The following is a 24,740-nucleotide window of genomic DNA, read 5'->3' on the forward strand; positions in this document are numbered from 1 at the left end:
ATCATATCATGTTAATCTTCTCAAAACTGTGCAATGACTAGAGCCCAAATTGTGGCGTGCACTCTGGGTCTGGAAGCATTTCAGGAGGTCAGTAGTTTGGCTTCTGTAGAATACAAGAGTAAAGTACCTGAGAAGAGGTGAGGGACTAGAACCTTTCTCACTGTTTAAAACCATGACTGGGGTGGACCTCCTCCACTCAAGCTCAAGGACGCTTGGGCCCAGGGATATAATTTATGGGGAAATGAGACTCTAGGGAGGAGAAAGGACACAGACATAATTTCTTGACCTAGATCTGATCCAATATTGCCTTGTAATTTATTAACATTCTCCCTCTCTGCTCTATATACCTTGTCTAATTCCTACACTTGAGTGTGGATGGGACACCATAGTCATAAATAGGTTCTGTTTTATGGAATAGTTCACTCTAAGAAAAGTAAATTATCCTGGGTGGACATGACCTAATCTGGTAAACCCTTAAATGGAATTAGGCTCTGCTTAGAAAGAAAGATTGGAGGGGCGCCTGGGTGGCTTAGTCGGTTAAGCGTCCGACTTTCGCTTAGGTCATGATCTCGCGGTTCGTGGGTTCGAGCCCCGCGTCGGGCTCTGTGCTGACTGCCAGCTCAGAGCCTGCAGCCTGTTTCAGAGTCTGTGACTCCCTCTCTCTCTGACCCTCCCCTGCTCACGCTGTCTCTCTCTCTCTCTCCTAGAAATAAATAAAACATGAAAGAAAGAAAGAAAAAAAGAGAGAAAGAGAGAAAGAAAGAAAGAAAGAAAGAAAGAAAGAAAGAAAGAAAGAAAGAAAGAAAGAAAGAAAGAAAGAAAGATTGGAGGCATGAAAAGGATTTGATGAGAGGGAGACTTTCTGTCACTGTGTTTGAAGATAAAAAGGCCACCTGTCAAGGTGGGAATGAGAATATCTCCCAGTTGACAGCCAGTAAGAAATGGGAACCAGAGTCCTCCCACCACAAGGAATTGAACTCTGCCACGTAAGCTCAGAAGAGGGCCCCAGGTCCAGATGAGATAGCAGCTCAGCCAACACCTTGGTTTTAGCTTTGTGAGACAGTAAGCAGAGAGCCCAGTCATACTGTGTCTAGACTTCTGACCTGTAGAACTGTGAACAAATAAAAGCATTGTTTTAAGCCGCTACATTTGTGGTAATTTGTTATGCAACAACAGAATACTGTTTTAGGTAATTTATTTTATTTTTATTTTTTTTTATTTTTTTTAATGTTTTATTTATTTCTAGGAGAGAGAGAGAGAGACAGCATGAGCAGGGGAAGGTCAGAGCGAGAGGAGGACACAGAATCTGAAACAGGCTCCAGGCTCTGAGCTNGCCACCCAGGCGCCCCTTTAGGTAATTAATTTAAATGACTATGTTTAGGTCTGACTGTAGTAGAAAGAAATCTAGAGGGCACAAGACCAGTTAGAAATTGCTATACTAATCTAGGATGAGATGATAAAGGCCTGAACTAAAGTGTTGACAGTTAAAATCAGGAGGAAAAAAACTGGTAAAAGATTGTTGAGGAAGAATCCGTTAGACTTGGTGTCCACAAAAACATTCAGAGATAGTTAACTGCGATAGCAGTGGTCAACTGAACAGCTCATTGGAAACCAATCATGAACTTTCTTCTGAGAGCTTCTTGCTACTATATTGGACAACTGTTGAAATATTCCATTGGATTTTGTGTGTGTTTGTATTAGCTTCTCAACCAAAAGACAAACTCCTTGTGGACAGAATCATTTAAACTTCACTGAATTGAACCGGGGGGATCAAATGTTACAGATATGAAATGATTTAATTAAATTACAAGGTACTTCACTAACGGTTAGACTGGCTCAAACCATAACAAACTGACAATATCAAATGCCAAGAAGAATGAAGAGCCACTGTAACTGACATGCATTGCAGGGGGAATGAAAAACAATGTAGCTACTTAGGAAAATAGTTGGTCCATTTTTTGTACAGTTAAAAATAGACATACCTCACAGCCCAGAAGCCAGGTTTGGGTATTTAAGTCCCCCCACCCCACCCAAAAAAAATAAAGACATCTATACACACAAAGTCCTGTACTTAAATGTTTCTAGCAGCTTTATTCAAAATATCAAAAAGTAGAAACAACTCAAGTATCCATCAATTGATGGGTAAATTATGGTATGTCCATATAATGGAAGACTACTCAGCAATAAAACAGAACCGACTACTGATATACACAACAACATGGATAGAGCTCAAAAAGCATTATGCTAAGAGAAACAAGCCAAACTCAAAAGACTACATGCTGTATGATTCCACTTACATGACATTCTCAAGTGTCAAAACTATAGTGACAAGGAATAGATGAGTGCTAGGGTATGGCCAACAGCTGGGGTGAGGGCCAGTAAAAGGGAACCTCTCAGGATAATACAAATATTCTGTATCTTTGCTGTGGAGGTAGTTACAAGTCTGTATACATTTTTCAAAATTCATAGAACTATACATCTAAATGGGGTGAATTTTAATATATATAAATTACCCCTTGATAAGTCTGGCTTAAGGAAGAAAAGAAAACAAAAATTATAACACACCAACAAGCACTCCATAGTAGCGTCATTATCTTTCTAGTGAAATAGGCCCCCATCTAGATGTTTAGAGCTTTTTGAAGGCTCGGGACAAAGCACGGGATGTAATACCTCCTTCTCTGAACTCCTACTCCCCAACTTCAGTGAGAAGTATATATGTATTAAATAAAAATATTTGTACGTAAAACTCTGACCAAAACAACAACAATGTTTGTACTAAAGAGGAAAAGAAGAGAAGATGTTGTAACAGTTCACATTTAAGCTGATGAAAGAGAAAAGCAAGGAGGGCCTGCCAAGTCCAGACAGCCTGTTTCTGCAAATGTGCACCAAGGCTCCCTCTCTGTTTTTAGCACCAATTGGTAGCATTCCTCCCTCCTCTACTCTCCCCGGCGCCATGTAGCAACAGCTGCTTCAGCTCCAAAAAAGTTCAGAACCACTCCAAACACAGGCCCCCGGGCAACGTCATCCCTAGTGCCCATATCTTGAGCCTCTGCCTGTAGGCACCCACAGGTATCTGTGACAGGTCAAGTCTTGGGAAGAAGGTCCAGGCCGCATTTCCCATGTTCACACTTCTGTTGTAAATGTGGACCCAACTGGTACTTTCCTGTTTTTATTTGACCTGACTTGAATGTCATTTCTGTATAAACAGAGGGAGCGGATTACTCTAAGGCCCATCTCTAATCTTAAGGAAGAGAAGGATTTACCCTATTCTCTTCTTAAAATGTCATACGCAGACACACAGAAATTCTCCGGGCACCTGAGTGGCACAGCGTAGGAACGCATGTCAAATGAAAAATTGGTGTCAAGGTGGGACAGGAAGGAGCAATAATACTAGTAGCAAAAGTATTAATGCTGAGAGGATATTAGAAATGAAAGCAGGGGCACCTGGCTGGCTCCATCAGTAGAGCACGTGACTCTTGGGATGCGAGTTTGGCCTCATGGTGAGTGTAGAGACCACCTAAAAATAAAATCTTTTAAAAAAACATCATGAAAGCAAAAGAGTTCTATTTTAGCATGATAGCATCTTACATGTTCAGAGAGATGCAGGCATTTCTGTTTTGCTATGTTCGTTGTCTTTCTTGAGTTTTATCTTTAAATTTAAGACAGGGGTTCACATTTTTTTAAATGATTATACACTGCTCCCTCTGAGAATAGAGGAATTTGAATTTAAAATTAACAATATTTCCAATGTGTTAAAAATTAACTACATCCCATGTTCAATATTTTCTTAAATAACGATTGTCTATAACAGGCCATTCTCAAGTATAATAAATGATATCTTCTAAATTCTACTAATGGCTGGCATTACTTATGACCCTTTCTGTAGCAATAGCCAATAAAAAAGATCATATTTTCAGTATATACATATCAGTTTGAAGACTCTAACATTCAGAAGTGAGTCAATTTATTTAATTTATGGGAAGATGAAAACCGTTCTAGAAATGACATTTTATGATTGTATTCTCATCAATATCTGATACTCTAAATTTTCTTTTTAAACACCTTCATTTTCCACTGTCATGTTTGAATTACTTTTATTATTGTATTTTACCTATTTCAATGTCTGCTTCTTTTCTTCTATAAATGAATTCACCAGTTGAAGTCAAAATGAGCCTAGAAACCCTTAAGATTTAGAATACCCTTAAAGTACCAAACATCATGCCATTAAGAAAAATCAGATACAGCTCTCTCTGATAAGAAATACGTTTATATTTTTCTCATCATTAAATTTGACTTATTGAAAATTGTCTCTTCACACCAATAAAAATGGAAATAGCATACTAAAAATGGGCTATTCTTATTTTGTCATTTTAAAATTTGAAACAATTTGAATGCTGGTACAACTGTATTTCCATAATTCCCTCTGCTTGTTTTACTTAGGAAAAAAATATGCCCGCTGGAAATGTACATGTAACAGAACATATACAGAAATAAATATATATATAATGAAAATATATACATATGCATATCAACAGACAAAACTGTAAAATGACTTTGTAAGACCTATAGTATTAGAGATGTTTCAAACGCCGTTGGTTAGGAATTTATCAGAGATTTTTTTTCCAATTTAGAGAATGACATAATTGATTTCAGATAAGCCTTGTCTGATCAATTGGCCCATGAAAACTTTCTTCTGGTTTTTTCCTTCATCACGTAGGCTTCCCCATTTGGCATTTTATAACAAATTAGAAGAATAAATTCAATTTGTTATGATCCAAGCAGTGTGTTTACAGTGTCTTGTTTAACCTCTAGACTGTGAAAGACCCACACATTTGCCTTCTATTTGAATGGATATTGAGAAAAATGAGAGGGAAAGAGAAATATGGCTTTGTTTCATAAAAACTAAATATCATCTAAAAAGTTAGTTTATTATCCACGGTTAAATATTTGACCCTCATAAAGAAATTGCATGATATGCTTTTGAATCACTTTCTATTACTAAGTGCATTAAACCTTTAAGCTTTTCATTCTCATAATTATTTTTAATTCTCACCCATCCCCTCAATGACTTTTTCTCTTTGACTAGTTTAATTAGCATGTTCACTTTTCTCAAACTAAACTGCACACTCTTCATTAAAAATTTTGAATTCCCATAGAATAAATGAAATTATTTTTGCTCTAATAACCTACATATTTTACAAGAGTAGATATTAAATGCATTGCAGAACTTTTAGGCTTAGATATCAAAGATGGCAATCGATACCAAGTTTTAAGAATTTTACTGGGAAATTTTGTGACACTGTACTCTAGTCCCAATTTATGGTTGAGAGACTTAGAGCAAAGTAACCATATATACAGATCAACAAATAAATAACCAAGTCTGACAAATGCCTTATTTCTTATGAACATGTCTCATCTCCCCTATTAGATGATCATCCTTTCCTGGACAAAGCCAAGTAGCACCCCCAGCATCTAGCACATACCTATTCGTGAAGTGTTAGGGAATAAATGTTTGAGTTGGCTTTTTAAAACCAGTGAATCGTTGCCATATGCATTTATTTAGTCCAGAATGAAATGTGTTGCCATTTAAAGATGTACAGCTACTAAGTTATGTGCACATCTTATGACTTCTGCGCAAGTCTCACCAGTCCATTAGCTAAAGGAGCACCTGGCCGGCTCAGTTGGTAGGGCTGTGACTCTTCATCTTTGGGTTATGAATTTGAGCCCCACAGTGTGGACAGAGATTACTTTAAAAATTTTACTTTAAAGACTAAACTCTTTCAAAACAAAATTAATTTCATTTTCTATTGAGTTCCTGAATTTACGTTTCTTCAATATAGTTATTGTGGGGGAACTGGGAATGCTTTTGCTGCCCTTTTCTTAGATTTTATGTCAATCTTCCACACTATTGTATGAAACAGAACATTTCTTTTATAAACATTTTGTTCCTGACTTACTCATTTTGCTTTCAACGTTGTTTTGCATTTTATTATGCCGGTAGAAAAAAATAAAAATTATTTTAAATGTGCAAATGAAATAAAGGCCAACAAAAAACTGTTCTCTGCATTGGATAATAGGGTTTTAATGTATTTCTGCTGTCGGGTTGGTGTATTTGTGTGATAATTTTATGTGACAGTGTAATTAAGTTGTAAAACAATTCCCATTTCCTATGTATTTTATCTATTTATCATCATTTATTTCTTTACCTTCTTTTTCTGCAATAAATATAATTGTAAGGAGAGTTAAATAAGTTAAACCAATGCAATTACTTTTACAGATTGAAATTAACTTCATATATCAATTTGTACACATTTATACAAAGTACCTACAACCTGCCCGATATAAATAAATGTGTTTATTGCCGTATATTTATGATGTCACTGTGGTTTCCATGTTTGCCTTCCTTTTGAGTGATGATCTATATGTTTAAACTTGACATTTTAACAGTATTTTCAAACAATTTCATTCATTATCAAATAACCATTTATTACACTATGGCAATTTCATACAATTTACTGAACCCTTTAGACACTCCTAAACAATGATTTATCAACCAATATACAGATTTTAATGCTTATCACAGCAAATAGAGAAAGTAACATTAAATAGTGACTTGACAAGAGATAACTAAATTATCTTTTTTTAAAAATCCTGATGAGTCATGTTTAGTAATAGCCTGTATGCTTTTATAGCTCCACTGGAAATTAAAGGAGGTATATTAGATTGTTATATTCTTCATGTATTAAGATGGTTAATTATATTTGTACACATTTATACAAAGCCTATATAGATGTCACTCGTATAAACTGTATAGATGTCAGTCATATAAACTCAAATGTTGATTTTAAAGGCAAGAAAGAAAGAAGGGTATTTAAGATGTTTTGGATGCTGATGTGCTTGGTAGCTTTTTGTGTCTGGGCTTCTCCGTGGAAAGGACAACATTCCTGCTCAGAACAGGCATCTCTGGGTGCCAAATCTGAGATGATCCAGAGGGATCGTGTGGTGTGAAGCCACTGGTTACTTAAAATAATCCTATCCCCTTATCGCACAGAGAACATATCCAGACCATCCTTGTGAGGTCTGACCATATCACCCTCACTGGAGCATTCCACAGAAGGTATGTGGTTGCAAAATGTATTAGGGGAAAAAATTTAATTCCTCCACCCAAAAGAGACGAATCGGTGGCAGAATATTATCATTACAGGATCATGCAATTGATCCAGTGAAGACTACAGTTCTCTGAGAAGCTGAGGGAAAGTTTAGGTTTAAAAACAAACAATTAACAAGGACAGAAAGGGAGGAGAGAGAAACAAGACAAGCTTCCTTTCAAGTAGGATCATTTACATGAAACATTAAACCTGATAAAGGTTTCTGTCAATGTGTGGGATGGTCTGTATTTCTTTAGTTATCCACATCCAGAATGAATTAATTTGACACTAATTGCAGAAGGATTAAATTTATTCAATCTCTATAGACTACTCCTTGACTATTAAAATTAAATGAAGATAAAATTGAATTATTCGTTCCTAGATCAAAAATTAAACACCAAATCAGTTTATGAGTATGTGGGGGAAGATGGGCAGTGAAGATCACAACCTGTGACTTTTTGTTCTGAACTAAATTGAAATGAGAAGATTATTTTTTTTTGCTAGATTTACTAATTTAACAAAAAGACCCCTTATTTCCAAGGTGCCTGGGATAACTTTAGAAAATATACTCAAACTATAAGAACCTAAAAATATATACATTTCTATTAATACTTTAAAAATATACAGCTGTGCCAAGAAAGTGACTTCTAGAGAAGGTCTTTTTTAAGAGTCAAATCACAAAAAGAATTATTAAAATGAAAAAGAGGGACAAGTTTCATTTTAGTATGTGCCCTCTGTCCCTCCATGTCAGAGAAAGAACTAAAGCAGAGGTGCCTGGGTACGAGTTGGGTAAGCGACCCACTTTGGCTCAGGTCATGATCTTGCGGTCCATGGGTTCAAACCCTGCATCAGGCTGTGCTGACAGCTCAGAGCCCGGGGCCTGTTTCAGATTCTGTGTCTCCCTTTCTCTGTGCCCCTCCCCAGCTCGTGCTCTGTCTCTCTGTCTCAAAAATAAATGAACGTTAAAAGAAATTTAAAAAAAGAAGAAGATAAAGAACTTGCCCAAGGTCTCAGACTGTAGGAGAGTAAAGACTCAAATGCCTCTCCTAATCCCAGTCCGGTCCCTGGCCTTCCATTTTAGCATAGAGTTTATGTGTTAAACCCTCTATGAAAAATAATTGCATTTTAACATAAATCAGTGTCACAAGTTAATTAACAAAGACTAATGTAATTTCAGGCCTTAGTCATCTTATTGATTTAAATTCGTCCCATACTCTCTCATATCCCAAACTACACACCAATCATATGAGATACGATTTTTGTAAATAGTGCTTGGGTAAGGGCACTGTCTCATGGAATCGCACCTCACATTTATGTATATGAAAAGTCCATCATATTAATGGGTGACCTGCTAAAAAATTAGTGTTCCATGAAGAAAAATCTAGAATTTTAGAGACTAAGGATCTTTTAAAGCTGATGATTCATGGTAAACTTCTGTCATTTCATGTCTCCCCATTCCATACGTACATACCTGAAACTGAAACGTGTCTGTCTTTTTCTCAGCGAGTATAATTTGGTGCTTTAGCAATTATGTAGGGGAAAAAAGTATTTGTCGTTAAGTATCCTAAAGGAACCATGTAAATGAAAAATAATGTTACAATATTAATATTTTCTCCTCATTGTACTGCCATTCATTAAAGAGAATTGAGTTAGTATATTTTACCTGCACTTTTACCTGCGCTGTTTTAAAATATAAATAATGACCTAGAGTCTCTCAGTTGAAATAATTACTTTTAGGAAGTAAAGTATTTTTGGGAGTGCATTTGTAGAACATGCAGGCTATTGCAGTAGTGAACTAGATGATATCACCTTTTAATGTTTATATGTGTATTAAATTACATAAAAGTGCATTTGCCTTACATAGAAACATGTTAGCACTTTGCTTTGTTAAATAGAATGTAATTCCCAATTTACCCAACAATTCTTTGTGCATTTTGAAACACACTTTTTTTGAGACAAATAAGACTGCATTTTGATTCTAAAGATGCAAAACACATGATGAATGCTTTAGTGAATGACAGTATTCTATGTAATTTTGTATTAATCTGGATGACCTTGGAAAATCCTCACTTTTATTTACCCCACCCAGGAAGAATTTGAAAAGCATTATCACTGGTAAACATCATCATCATCATCATCATCATCATCAAACAATGAATCAAACAGCATTTTTCTAATTGGAGGCTGTCACTTATCTCTATGTTTCTAAATATAGATGTCATACTGAGACAAAGAGAGTGAAATCTGCCCTCTTCAGAACTAATCATTATTTTAGTAATAAACCAAGCACGGCGATTCTGTCTCAGTACTTTTGCAAGAGCATTAATTAATAAGGGGAGCAGTTTTTCGTAATGATCCCTATTCAGGGTGGGTGGCTCTCTGTCCATCTTCTTTCCAAATGTCAACCATAATGTCCAATTTACTTGTTGCTATGATTTGGCCAAATTTTGTTCTTTTATATCATAAAATGTATAGCCTCAGATACTTTTAAAGTCATATTTGTTATTTCTTTTATGACATTGCAGAAACTGTTTCACAGAGGACTTGAATGTGGCCTCTAAGATTTGTTCACAACGTTAGTTTTGATGAGTTATCCAAAGTAGTGCTAGACTTTTCTAACTTACGTTAAATGAAATGCCTATCTTCTCTCATCTTCAACAAACCGGACTCAGTCCAGATCTGAGTTCTTGCTCTCACAGGACTTCAGCCCAAAACCTATTTCCCTGAATGAGATGAAGAAGTCCCGTGGACTAAAATTCTCTGGCAAATTAGCCTAGTTTTCCTCTTAAATGGCCATAATCTAATTCTGCGTATGGAAACATTTCTCAAAAAGGTGTGCTGTGCTCTGAGAAGTGTGGAAGCACCTTGCAACAGTGATGTGTAATATATGTGTGCGGTCCAATTTCATTTTCAGAAGTAGGGAAGCACAAATTCTCTCTGGGATTATTTCTTCAATGGCTCATTGTCAGAAAGAAACTTGTCACCATGCCAAAGAGGAAACTGCTGCCAGGTTTAGTTTAGAATTTTATAAAGTGAGTAAGTGAAAAATATATATACATGCATTACAGTCTCACGTTATGAATAATTAAATGAATACGTAATTGTATCCAGTTTTACCCTCAAGCTCAACCAGCAAAGACATCTTCAGCCCACGTGAAAAGGAGACTTCATGTTTTTTTCAAAAATTATGACTGAGCTGCCGAACCTCACTGAATTTATATGCTCATAAGCAAGAATAACAATCCGTCTATAAAATCATACAGTGGGGAGTGCAGCATTATTCAAGAGTTTGTTTGATGTACATGCTGCCTTCTAAAATTTGAACTTACGCCAAGCACTTGCTTAGCATTGTCTGAAATGTCTTCTTCATCTCTCCTCCTACCTCCCTGATCCCAGGTTGCAGTAAGGGTGAGAAGCAGGTATAGACTCAGTACTCTGCAAGTCTCTTTTGGCTAAGTGCTTTTGTTTTGATATACGAAGTATGACAAAGTAACATGAATAATCTTAACACACATCCTGAAATACACATTCAAAGGAATATTGCCTCTTTCCAAGTGGCTCTCCTAGAACTTCTCCTAATCATGTTGTCATTGCAAGGGACATGTTTCAATCTCTTCTTTTAGAACGCAGTTATAAAGTAATAATTGATTGCTTTTCTGTGTGGCTCATCATATTGGCTCTGACCAAATATCTAGCATTTAAAAGTGCCCCCCTTCCATGGCTTATTTTGGTTGCTGGCCGTTCACACCCATTCATCCTCCCACAGCTTGGGCCCCAGTCGTGAAGAACAATGTTGGTCCTAGAAGCCTCTGTGCATTTGCAGATGCCATTCCCTCGGCTTAGAAGATTCTCCTTTTACTACTAAGCTCTAGATCACCTCCTTCCAAAAAGTCTTCCTTTACTGACCCCACCTCCCACTCCTCTCCCACCTTGCGTTAGCTCCCTTCTATTTAGCTGTCCCTTGGAAGTCCAATATCACTTCGAGCCCCCAAGTTGTTTTACCGTGTTCCTTTGTCCCTCTCCCTGTCTAGTCTGTGAATTCCTTGAAGGCAGACACTGTCTTTATCATCTATGCCCTTAGGGACCGACAGTACTGACTCCCAATAGTGTTCAATGAGGGTTTGCTCAGTGATGGTTTGTGAATGTACACAAAGGTTTGGTGAAAGATTTGTGATTGGATACGTGGATGAAGTGAGTAACCTAAGATGACATCTTTGAAAGTAAATTTTCATTTGAGTGAGTCCTAGTCAGGTTCAGTAATTAATAGATTATTCAATAAATGACGTTAGGCAAACTAGTTTGTCAGTCTGGTAAAATCAGATTCCCTACCTCATATCATTAGCAAATATACAAAACTCCTATTGCAGTAAATGTTTGTGTTTTTAAAAAGATAAAACTATAAACAACTATTAACTACTTGTGTAATTTTAGGGTGAGGAAGACCCATTTTTTTTTATTTTTAGTTTATTTTTAGAGAGAGACAGAGTACACAAGAGGGGGAGGGGCAGAGAGAGAGAGGAGAGAGAATCTCAAGCAGGCTCTGCACTACTAGTGCAGAGCTTGATGTGGGGCTTGAACTCACAAACCCAGAGACCATTGCCTGAGCTGAAACGGAGTCGGAAGCTTAACTGACTGAGCCACCCAGGTGCCCCAGGAGGGCCTATTTAAACATAGTACCAAAACCGAAAACCACAGGGAAATGGTTGATGGTGGTTCCAAGCAAATATATCACTTTCCAAATGATACCTTTTACTTTGGGCTCTGGAAACTACCCTTTCTTCTTCTGAATGACTTTCCAATTTTTTGTTAAATATTTTTAAATCTTTATTTACTTTTGAGAGAGAGACAGAGTGTGAGCAGGGAAGGAGCAGAGAGAGAAGGAGACATAGAATCTGAAGTAGGCTCCAGGCTCTGAGCTGTCAGCACAGAGCCTGAAGTGGGGCTCAAACCCAGGAACTGCGAGATCATGACCTGAGCCAAAGTCGGAGTCTCAGCTGACTGAGCCACCCAGGCACCCCTCAATTTTTAAGATTCTAAATATCTGCCTATTCAAGGACACCCATAGTAGAAAACAAATGGTTGTAAAAATATACTACAGATTGTCTAAAAAATCTGTTAACTCTGGGGCGCCTGGGTGGCTCAGTCGGTTAAGCGTCCGACTTTCGCTTAGGTCATGATCTCGTGGTTCGTGGGTTCGAGCCCCGCGTCGGGCTCTGTGCTGACTGCCAGCTCAGAGCCTGGAGCCTGCTTCAGTCTGTGACTCCCTCTCTCTCTGACCCTCCCCTGCTCACGCTGTCTCTCTCTCTCTCTCCTAGAAATAAATAAAACATTAAAAAAAAATTTTTTTTAATCTGTTAACTCAAGGAAAACTGTGTCTTAATTATACTTCCCCCACCCCTAACAGTTGTATCCATTGCTTAAAGGCATATCACCTAAAAGTTGAAGGGAAATATCCTGAGCATATTATTTGAAAATATAACTAGTATTTTGTTTGAAAATCAGTTAGTCTTATACTTCTGACGTTTTTGTACATTCTATGAAGTGTGGTTTTTCATTATTGAAAATAATAGAACAACCTAAATGTTCAATTGTTAATTGTTAATTGTTGGAATTGTTAATTGTCAATTGGAATTGTTAATACATAAAATGATGGTGTTGAAATATACTTAGCGACCTAAAAAGGAATTCAGGATATATTTTTAAATGAAAAAAAAAAAAGAAGAGATTATAAACTATTAGGTACATTATCTCATTTTTATAAAAGCATGTATGTGCTATTTATGTAGTTTTATGTATACAAAAATCTGAAAGGATATGCATAAATGTATGAGCAGTGACTATCTTTTTTGCCTTATCTATAGTTTCTAATGTTTCAGCAGGAAGTATGGATAATTCATGAGATGGGAATAAAAAGATAAATCATAGAATGGATTATTCAAAACTAAAGGAAAGACTGACCGAGCTTATTAAACAATGAGATTACTGAAACGAAACAGAAACTAAGGACTGCAAAACAAAAGGAAACAAAACAAAAATCACGTAACTGTATATGATTTCAAATGATTTGCTGCCACCCTGTGAGGAAGGCTACTCATTGCGGGACTGAAGTAAGCAAACTATGGAACTATGAAAAATCTGTAACTGAAGATGGAATCGCTTACATAAGCATGATCCAAGACGTTGTTTAAAGCTCTGTACCAGCTGATCAGTTTTGTTTTCTCTGTCAGCTATTTAATAAAACTGCTAGCGGGAAAATAATACCTAACATATCTGATTAAAGTATGTCACGCACTGTTCTGATAAATATGACTTTATCTTCCAAAAATCCTGTGAAGTTTTTTCCTTATTTTTATAGATGAGACACAGAGATTCTAACCACCTGCCAACAGTGAGTAAATGTTATCAAAAGAATGTAAACCCGGGAGTTACATTTTGGATCAATGATTTAAATGTTTGAGCTTTTCTGTTCCCCTCAACCACCCTCCCCCCATTCCCAAATGCACCGCCCAAACAGTTGACTGCTGCGCCTTTGTAGGAATGTACTGTATGTAATCTCTGAGAGGGATTATTATATTCCCCAAATAATCCGAGTTCCTTGAAGCTGTAGAGCAGCGTTGCTATTCAAAGTATGATCCACAGAGCGGGGCCCTTCCGAGAACTGATTGGTACCGATGCACAGGGAGCCGGGTACAGAAATTGAGAGTAAGCGTTTGAAAAACTTCACGGTAATTTTACAGGAAATGTTATGGCTGTTGACTCTAATAATAAAATGTCTCTCATATTTTTGTTTTATCTTACCAGAGCATGCTCCACAACTAACTGTTAATTCAAAAAAACTAAGCTGCTCTACATGTATTCTGGGCAGCACAGTGTTACAGTTGTATTCAGCCTCAAGAATTTTGCCAAGGATTCTTCTGAGGTTTATTTAGTTCCCCAAAATGAGGCCTCGGATATTTTTCCTCCCCTATTTTCATCCATCTTACGCTACAAAAGTATCGTAACGGTCCATAAAGCCAACATAACGAGTGTAAAAAGGGGTCTTTGAGACTCGAGGGACGAGAGCCGGCAGCTGAACGAGCAGCGCCGCCGGACGCGGTGGCAGGCCGGGCGGCCCGCAGGCGCTTGTGCGCAGGCGTGCGTCCGCGGCAGCTGAGGGGGCGGGGCGAGGGCTGTGCGGCTGCGAGAAGACGCCACGCCTCCGCCTGAAGAAGGTCGGGATACTACCACTTCCGCCGGGGCGGCGCTCTGCATCCGGGTCAGCTGTTGCCGCTGCAGCTGTAGCCAGGGGGTTGGGCCGGGGTCTCCACTGCTGTCCGAGGGGAGCGGGCTCCTCTCGGTGCTACCTCCTGCGACCTGGCCGTCAGCCCTACGTCGCCGGCCTGGAAGGGCGAAGAAGACGAGGGGGCCAAGGCTTCCTCGGGGGTGAGTGCGGCCCGGGAAGACTAGGCACCGCGGGTCTGGGCTGGAAGCAGGCCTGGGGCGGGTTTCTGAGGGGCGCGGGTCCACCCGACAGCCCAACAGAGGAAGCCCACAGAGTGTTCTGGTGTAAGGGGCGCCTTGGAATCTGCCCTGGAGGCGCTTCCCGGATCCCCACCCAGCTGAGGCCCCCGCCCTTGGCTCGGCTCCTGGTGGCCTTTCCCATCCTTGCCCGCCCCCCGCTACCCCTTTTCCGTTTGTGCTTTTGTGCTCGGGATGGAACTTGCCCCTTTCCAGCCCCTCCTTGCACACACCTTGGTCTGGGTGCGCTGATCGGGCCCCTTTGGTCTCGTGTTTAAGACCAGCGTCAGTCTTGGTGCAGAACAAAGAAACTTGGACGTCTGATGTGCCTCATACCCTCGGGGAATAGACACGGAAGCGACATTTGTAGCGAAAGCTTTCGTAGACCTTGCTGTGTGAAAAGCCTAATTACTGCGTAGATTCAGACTTCACCTTTTGCTTGTTGGTTTGCGTTTCCTGGGTTTAGCTGATGCAGCTTGAGATCAAGATAGATCATCTCACGTTAAATCAGGAATTTATTCGGGTCTGTTACGTTGCTTTGAAACTTCCCTTGTCTGCCCGTTCCGGGAGCTCTTTGAGAGCCCAGCTTTTGCCCTGTTCATCCTGGTAATCATAGTGCCTTCCTTATAGTTAGCTTCAGTGTGGGATTGCATTTTAGTGTTGCTTTTTTCGTCCTCATCTTTTTTGATTAGGATCTCTGTTTCTCTTAATGCATAATTACTTAACTTTTTCAATTAAACGTATTCTTTCTCTAAACTTTTATAAGAATTTCTGCAAATTGTAAATGGATAAGGTTGGTATATCTTCTTGATGATCTTGCACATCTTTTACTTAGTTCTTGGCATTTTACTTTTTCTCCAAACTATTCTTAGTCTTTATAACCTCCTCAATTGCAGCCTAACATTGTTGGGCTTATTCAGGAAGTATGACTGGTCCACTTCTGCAAACGTGGAACTAGAACTAGATTATCATCAATCAGTGCTATTGTAGTCTTTAAGCATTAGAGGACCTTTGAAGTTAAATGTAGCCAAATCTGGCATTACAGGCTTATTCTGTATAAAGTTGTCAGTGAACTGGAGAGTGTGCTGTAATAGTCCACCTTTAATCTGGGAACCAGGATGTAGTGTCATTTGCCTCACGTGTAAGAAAGAAACGGTGATAGTAACACCAATGTTTTATACCTTGCACAAGTTTTTGATTGGAACATATGGGATGATGAATGTACAAGTGGTTAGTAAATGTGAAAAGGAAAGTAGTTCTCTTGATTGAATCTACAGTAGGAGCAGGGATGCAGGAAGGCACCTAAAAATGGAAGTATATATAGCCAGTTCCTAAAAGTTAACCTTGATCGACAGTAGATGGAAAGATGTCTTATTAAGCTTACATGGTATAAAGGAGATTACTAGTAGAATATGATGATAGTAATATTCCAAAGTTATCTGTTTTTAAGTTTACTAATTTATTTTGAGAGAGGGAAAGTACAAGCGGGAGAAGGACGGGCGGGAGGGGGAGAGAATCCCAAGAGGGCTCCACGCTTACACTGGGCTCAGTCTCCTGAACCGTGAGATCATGACCTGAGTGGAAATCAAGAGTTGGTCACTGAACCGACTAAGCCACCCAGGTCCCCCTCAAAATTATAATTTTATATTACAGCTAACACTTGTAAATACAGAGGCGCCTGGGTGGCTTAGTTGATTAGGCAGTTAAGTGCCTGACTCTTGATTTTTGTTCAGGTTGTGATCTCACAGCTCATGGGTTCAGGCCCCTCCCTGCTTGAGATTCTCTGTCTCTCTCTCTCTCTCTCTCTCTCTGCCCCTCCCTTGCCCTTTGTCTCTGTCAAAAATAATAAAAATATATATTTGTAACTACAATAAAGAAGTCAGTATTAGACTTCAATCTTTGTAAAAGTTAGAGCGTCTCCAGTATGTCCTGCATACGGATAATAAAAGTAGTGTTTGGGGGTGCCTGGGTGCCTCAGTCAGTTAAGCATCCAACTGTTGATTTTGGCTCAGGTCATGATCTCATGGTTCATTGGATCCAGCCCCATAACAGGCTCTGCACTGGGGGAGCTTGCTTGGGATTCTCTCTTTCCCCCTCCCCCTCTCCCCCCTCTCCCTCCCTCTCTCTCTCCCTCTCTCTCCGTCTCTCTCTCTCTCCCTCTCTCTCTCTCTCTCTCTCCCCCACCCTCACTCTCTCTCTCCCTCTCTCTCAAAATAAACAGACTTTTAAAAAAAAAAAAATACTGTTTAGGGGCACTGGGTGGCTCAGTCGGTTGAGCGTCCAACTTTGGCTCAGGTCATGATCTCACAGTTCGTGAGTTTGAGCACCATGTCAGGCCCTGTGCTGAAAGCTCAGAGCTTGGAGCCTGCTTTGGATTCTTTGTCTCCCTCTCTCCCTCTGCCCCTCCCTGCTCCTCTGCCCCCTCTCGCTCGCTCGCTCTCTATCCTTCAAAATAAACACTAAAAAAATTTTTAAGTACTGTTTATAAGTGGCATAATTATTCTTTGCTTTATTTTCTCAGTTTTGAGAAGAGTCCCGATCATTGTAATTTTTCTTGAATTTTATGTTAACATTTCTGATAGAGTATCTCATTTTGCTCTTTTTTTAAATTGAGGTATAATTGGCACATAACATTATATTGGTTTGAGATGTACATACAGTAATGATTTGATATTTTTATATATTGAGAAATGATCACCACAATGAGTGTAGTTAACATTCATTGCCACATATTGTTAAAAATTTTTATCTTGTGATGAAAACTTTTAAGAATTATTTTCTTAGCATATTCCAGATCTGCAATACAGTATTATTAATTATAATCACCATGCTGCACATTATCTCCTTAGGATTTATTTTATAACTGGAAGTTTGTACCTTTTGACCTCCTTCACCCATTTTGCCTGCTCCTCCAACCCCCCTCCCCTCTGGCAACCAGTGTTCTCTGCATCTGTGAACTTCGTGTGCGTGTGTGGGTTTTAAGATTGCACATGTAAGACTGTATAGTATTTGTCTTTCTCTGACTTGTTATACATAGCATAATACCCTCAAGGTCTATCCATTTGTCCCAGCTGGCAAGATTTCATTCTTTTTATGGCTGAATAATATTCCATTCTATATTTTTGCCACAAATTCTTTATCCATTCATTTTTAGATGAAAACTTAGGTTGCCTCTATACTTTGGCTTTTGTAAATAATGCCACAGTGGACATGAGGCTGCATATATCTTTTTGAGATAGTGGTTTTGTTTCCTTCAGATAAACACCCAGAAGTGGAATTTCTGGGTGATACAGTAATTCTATTTTTTATTTTTTGAGGAGCCTCCATACTGTTTTCCACGGTGGCTGCACCAATTCACATTCCTACCAGCAGTGCACAGGGCTTCTTTTTCTCCACACCCTTACCAACGCTTGATATTTCTTGTTGAATTGAGAATGGCCATTCTCATAGCTGTAAGGTAAGGTGATATGTCATTGTGTCATTTCATTCTTAAAAACCCCTGCATGATCCTGCTCTCCAGGAAGTGGTGACAAGCATGTAAGATTTTTCCGGAGGTATTTTGGTGATCTTTGTAAACGTATAACTTGGCTTAAAGTATTTTCCTATAGTGCTACCAGTATTGCCAGCCTCACAGGACAAAGTGAACATAAATATTTAGAATGAAGCCCTTTCGTTTAAGTCGGAAATGAAAGGCTTGCCTGGGCATTTCCTTCTGCCAACTGCAATTGATTTCAGCATAGATGGTGGTTACTAGCACCTGTTTCAGCCGAACTGTTAAACTACATAATAGTAAAGTTGCAATGTAAGATTATAATTTATAACTCAGATGGCTGTGAATACGATTTTAATATTTAATTTTTGCTTTTAATGTTTTCAGTATTGAATTGCACAGGGAAATCTCCTTCTTAATCTTGTTTGAATTTACCACTACAACTGCCTCCAGAGGCTGTCAGGAGGAAATCCATTCTCCTTGATTTTCAACCTCATTGAGGTCAGCACTATTCTGAATTTATCTCTATGACTTCCACTGATAACTGGCATTAAGTAATGATGTGCGCCCTGTGCCACAAGCTGTTGAGAAATCAAGTTATTCCTGTTGCATTAGGTTGTTTTAACAAATGGCATCTTAAAGTGTTATTTCCCCATTCTAATTTACCAAATCTATGAACAAAAAATGGGAAACAGCCACAGTTAACTTGTGAGTCAGCAATGTCCTGATTTCCTTCAAAGTGGTTGTGCTTATATTGCTCCTTTCTTGTTTGTTTCCTGTTCTTACAGCTGCTGATGATTAAGTGCTTCCAAGAACAATATTCCCTGAATTGTTTAAACTTTTTATCTACCTAGTATACTTTTCTCTCTAAAATTCATGATGAAATGATAAAGAGTGAATCTATCTTTATCTCTCCTCCTAGGTTCTGTTTAACTAGCTTAAAAAAATTATCCCCAAACTAAAATATCCGTGTCCATGTGCTGTGTGTATTAATATCATGTACTTCATGATTTTGAAGTACAAATTGAATGAATCAGCTGAGACATCTGAAGGACACAGGCTCTCTATTGTGTAGATAAGTTCTTTTCTGGTGATAGACCTGTTGCAGTGGTAGAGGACCTAAAGGACATGGTTTGCCTTCCCAAATTTCACTGATTACATATTTTCTCCTTTTGAGGGGTAAAACAACAGAAAGCCTACTTATGTAGCTTAATAAGAAAAATAAGCCTAAAGGATAGAGCAAAACAAAGGCTTGCTATCCAGTGCCATATCGTACAATTAAATATTTATTCCTATAACTGATATTTACAGGCTTCTTTGCCAGGCACTGTGCTAGGTGTTGGGAATATAGTGATAGCAACTTTCAGTTGAGATGGTGAATATTTTTCTGAGTATGTGGGATGTTTGAAAAAGACACCAAGAACATCCTCATATTTTTCCAACACTCGGCAAAAAGGTGAGACAAAATATTGAAAACTTTTTCTGATTATTGAATTTAGGAAGTATATTAGTTCACTTTCGAGGGATTATAAAAGCCTTGAGACGTGAGACAGGAAACTATCAACACCCTAGAGGAGAAAGCAGGAAACAGCCTCCTTGANTAAATAAAAGCCTTGAGAAAACATTGAGGAAAACATTAAAAATTTGGAAGAGACGGTTTTAAACCTTTATTAATAGAGTGTTTCAGCTTCCTGAGCATCAGTTTCCAGGGCAATAAGCATTAAGTATTTGGGCTTCTTGACCATACTTTTGGGGTCTTCTACACTAGTCCTGTGTTCTTTATAGAAGAGATGGGGAAGGTAGGAATCCCTTTTCTGTTTATTTTCTTCTCTGCTCAACATTGCCTAGCTCACTGTTTTCCCAGAGAATTAGAAATCCGTTACTCCTGTGTATAAATACTGAGTTTTCCAAGTAAATATGTTGGTGAGGAAAAGATAGCATTTGCCATTTTTTTGGTACTTGAAAGTGTGTCCTCGAAAATTTAAACCTCTTGAGAATGTGTGAAACCTTTCTTTGAGCATAAGTAAGAATTCAAACTTAGCAGAGATATAAATTTAGTTTGCCATGTGGGATGTAACACTTTACAAATTTGCCAGTGTAATTTTATTGTTGTCCTGGAACATAATGCTTTTTCTCTACAACTTTGTACATCTTTTGACTGTTGTAATGACGGCAGATAAAGCAACCATAAACCATGACCGTGTCTTTGTTTTATGTACTTATTTATTTATTTAATTTTATTTTTTTACTCCAGTATAATTAACAGTGTTACATCAGTTTCGGGTGTATAGTAGAGTGATTCAGCCAATTTGTACGTGACTCAGTGCTCATCATGTTAAGTGTCTCTTAATCCCCTTCACCCATCCCTCACCCACCTCCCCATCTCTATATTTAAGACTCAGGGGGTTTTGTTTATCTCTTTTTACTTCGTTCATTTGTTTTGTTTCTTAAATTCCACATATGATGTATTTGTCATTCTCTGACTGGCTTATTTCACTTAGCATCATATCCTTGAAATCCATCCATGTTGTTTTAGAAGACTGATTGAAATGAATGGGAATGACTGGCACCATTTGTTTTATTTGATAAGTATTTTTAAAAGTTACATGCACAAGATTTTAAAAGTCAAATAGGTTAGGATTTACTATGAAAAGCATCAGTCATTCTTCCCATCTCACCCTCTTTCTTTTACTGGGACCAGCCACTTTTCACTTTGCTTTTGGGCTTTTACTACTTCTAGTGATACTTTCTCTCTTAAGAAATACATGTCTTACTGTTTTTTAAAAAATAACATTAGTCATCTGTTGACTTGCTCTAATGTAATTGAAATTGAATACCCATTTATACCTCTTCTCCCCTAAAGTTGTCACAGTTTTTTGTTGCACTCATTAACCAGTTGATCTTTATGGCCTCTCAAATAATATACTTAAATGTCTATTTCTTATTCCATCAACCAAACCAATCTCTAGGTTCTTCAATTTGTAAAATAAGGATGTTGGCCCCCACACCCTTCCTTGGAGAAACTGAAATTTAATGGTGTAGGTTAACACATGTAGATGCATCAGTAGAAATATTCACTAAGTGTCTAAAAACTTACGCTGAACTGTATGAGAAAAGTTTAGCGTAGATATGAAGCAAATCAAAATTAATTACTGGATAATTACTGAATAGCCTTCTTTAAATGGATCTGGAATTATGGCATTGGAACTATAGAAGGAAATACAGAAAACAACACACGTGTTAATTATACTTCAATTCAAAAATGTTAATTATACTTTAGTCTTAAAAAAATACAGCACACATATCACTCGGCTTTACTGCCATCGTGAGTATAAATGCGATTTACTATCAGTTTCTAGAATCAAGTTCCATCCAGAGAACAGAAATTTAATTATGGGGTCTAGAGTACAGAATATATTTACTTTTATTCAGTATGCCTTCCCCCACAAATTGTTTTTGCATAATTCACAATACTTAATAAAATTTAAATCACATCCTGGGATACACGTGCATATATGTAACTGAAAACAAAACAGATATTTTCACTGTATAATACACTTACTACAAATAACACTGACTTTACTAGAATATATATATATGTTTATATACACACACACACACACTTTGTTTTTTATTCTCTCTCTTTTTTTTCTTTTTTTTTAATGGTAGTTGAAACCCACTAAATTGATTTCATGAGCAGGGTAGAGGTGTGAACTAAGGTAGAAGATAATTACACATTTTCAGCAGATAAAAAATAACATGGAAGATATGTTGTTATAAATTTTTCTCTTTTCACAGGACATTGGCTCTCTGGATTATCAGGAGCTGGTAGGTGATATTGAATCTAAGCTGAGGATGGAAGGTGTAGAACTTAAGGAAGAATGGCAAGATGAAGATTTTCCAATGTGAGCAATACTTTTATTTATTTATTTATTTATTTTTTAAATGTTTTATTTATTTTTAGGAGAGAGAGAGAGACAGCGTGAACAGGGGAGGGTCAGAGAGAGAAGGAGTCACAGGCTGAAACAGGCTCCAGGCTCTGAGCTGGCAGTCAGCACAGAGCCCGACGCGGGGCTCAAACCCACGAACCGTGAGATCATGACCTAAGCGAAAGTCGGACGCTTAACCGACTAAGCCACCCAGGCGCCCCGTGAGCAATACTTTTAAAAGAAAACAAATTTAAAACAAAACTTCAGATCTCTTTATTTGAATGTCACTTACTAAATGAATATTGAGTTTTTTAAAGAAGCCTAGTATTGAGGAGCACCTGGGTGGCTCAGTGGGTTAAGCATCTGACTTTGGCTCAGGTCATCATCTCGTGGTTTGTGGGTTCAAGCCCTGCGTCGGGCTCTGTGCTGACAGCTCAGAACCTGGAGCCTGCTTTGGATTCTGTCTCCCTCTCTCTCTGCCCCTCCCTACCTCATGCCCTCTCTCTCTCTGTCTCAAAAACAAATAAACATTTAAAAAAAAAAGAAGCTCAGTATTGAAAGGTATTCATTTGATACTAGAAAATGAGAGCTCCTTTCCAACATTTAGATGAATTCTCTTGTATCTTCTTTTCCAACTAAATATATGTGATCTTCTATAATCTTTCATTTTGTTTTCAAGATTTAAATTTCAAAATTGTTGTTATTATTTAAAAAAAATGCTTTTATATGGTATTTCTTAGAGTCTACTGGGTTCCTGGAAGAAGGGAGTCCTTAAATGTCTGTAAGCGTTGTTAAATTTTGTGCTTCTGTTTCAAGAAAAAACTTATTATTTAATAAGCTTTAAGGGGTGTTTTTGTTTTTGTTTTTTTAAGATCATCTGGCCTGCTACCTTGATATATTTGCATTTGTGTTTACAACGGTATTGGCACCAGCTGGATTAAGAGAAAAAGGGCAGAGGCAGATCTCATATTCAAATGATGCTTCCATACCTTCCTGGTCAGAAGACCATCCCAGTGCATGGGACGGGAAAGGTCCCTTAGCAGTGGGAATATGGACAGCTGGTGGGAGTACTCAGTCATTGCATAATACATGGTGATGATAGCATTGTAGAAATACTGGGCTCAGAAGAATTGTAGCCATCATTACCATATTCCCATTTGAGGGATTAAGTTTACCTTTATCACCCATTGTATCATATGTCACATTAAATTCCTGAATTTGAATTATATATATTTTTAGGCTTTTTATAATTTTTAGAATAGTTTTATGATTTTATTTAAGAGCAATTACATAAGGAATTTATATCTGCTTTTATGTGTTAACTTATTTAAATACGTAAGTCATCTCCAACGTCTGAATTTTTGTTTCTTGAAAAGTGGTTTGTAAATTTTTGAAGCTTAAGAAACCACTCTATTCAGTTTTCCACATAATTGCTTCTATAAGATATTTTTAATAGTTCTTTGAACTTCAAAGAAAAGTTTTTAATTTGTGAATTAAAAATTATGTCTGTGTCTTCTAGACCTTTACCAGAGGATGATAGTATGGAAGCAGATATATTAGCTGTAACTGGACCAGAGAGCCAGCCTGGTAAGAACTTGACACTTTGGTTTCTATGAAATGATAGACTTTGTGCTATTTTGGAACACATTTCTTTGTCAAGCAAAAAAAAAAAAAAATACATACTCATTTTTTGTTCTATTATTGGGAGCCAAAGAATAAGTTAAATGTTTAAGAAAGTATTTTGGAATGCTTTGGAATTTTAACTTTCCAAAGACATCCCCTTGGATTTTGGAAATTTCTACAATAACAAGGTTAGAGGAGATCTTTCATAGTAGTAAGAGTTGACTATAAGGTCAGCCTCTGTCATTTAAAAAGATACATCCTTGTTGGGGTATGTCGTCTTGCCATGCCAGAGAAACAATAATGACCAAAGTCCAAAGTTTGTAAATTAATACTTCGGGATTGTGTTTGGTTAATGTTATTTTTCTCAAGAATGGAGTGATTAAAATTTTTCTCTTACTCAACTTGAGCATGTAAGCATTCCTTCTAATCTATTTTTCACTTTCTCTTTTCTTTTTCTTTTTTTTTTTTTTAACTTACCCATTCCATGTTCACTAGAACTTAATGGAAATAAAGTACGAAAGAAACTCATGGCGCCAGACATTAGCCTGACCCTGGATCCTAGTGATGGCTCTGTGCTGTCAGACGATTTGGATGAAAGTGGGGAGATTGACTTAGATGGCCTGGACACGCCATCGGAGAACAGTAATGAATTTGAGTGGGAAGGTAAATGCTTCATTGTTTTTATCTAACCTTTATTAATGAATGTTTGTCTCTATAAGCATTTGTGTTTTTTGGATAGCAGTCTCATATTAGGATAATTAGGAAAACTTAAAACTTGAGCAGGAACCCAAAATCTATCACAAAGGGATTTTGTTGAAATATAATGTTCTTTAAAATTCCTACTGCATTTGTTACTGAGATGTGAAATACTGCTAACACTGAATGTTCTCATGGCTTTCAAAACTGTTTTTTGTAGATTACACAGGTGGTCTCATTTTTCTTAATTGCCCAGTATTGTAAAGTTATGTTTTCTCATGTTGCTTCCAAAATACTGCTTGATAATTATGGCATATTCTTTTATTCAGAAGATTAATGAAAAAAAACTTTGAAGAG

The 24,740-nt window shown here is 37.7% G+C and overlaps 1 protein-coding gene across 1 annotated transcript in view; it reads left to right on the forward strand.

Annotated features, from left to right (window-relative positions):
* Positions 1 to 14,392: 14,392 nt before the first annotated feature.
* BNIP2 (BCL2 interacting protein 2) overlaps positions 14,393 to 24,740 on the forward strand; it is a 28,713-nt gene continuing 18,365 nt past the window's right edge. The window contains exons 1-4 of the mRNA XM_077747797.1: positions 14,393 to 14,570; positions 21,934 to 22,040; positions 23,584 to 23,651; positions 24,183 to 24,350. Of these exons, the coding sequence (XP_077603923.1) occupies positions 21,991 to 22,040; positions 23,584 to 23,651; positions 24,183 to 24,350 (286 nt within the window). The 5' untranslated portion in view covers positions 14,393 to 14,570; positions 21,934 to 21,990. The remainder of the gene's footprint in view (positions 14,571 to 21,933; positions 22,041 to 23,583; positions 23,652 to 24,182; positions 24,351 to 24,740) is intronic.

This window comes from Crocuta crocuta, unplaced genomic scaffold (assembly GCF_008692635.1).
Source record: "Crocuta crocuta isolate KB4526 unplaced genomic scaffold, BGI_CrCroc_1.0 scaffold130, whole genome shotgun sequence".
NCBI lineage: Eukaryota > Metazoa > Chordata > Mammalia > Carnivora > Hyaenidae > Crocuta > Crocuta crocuta.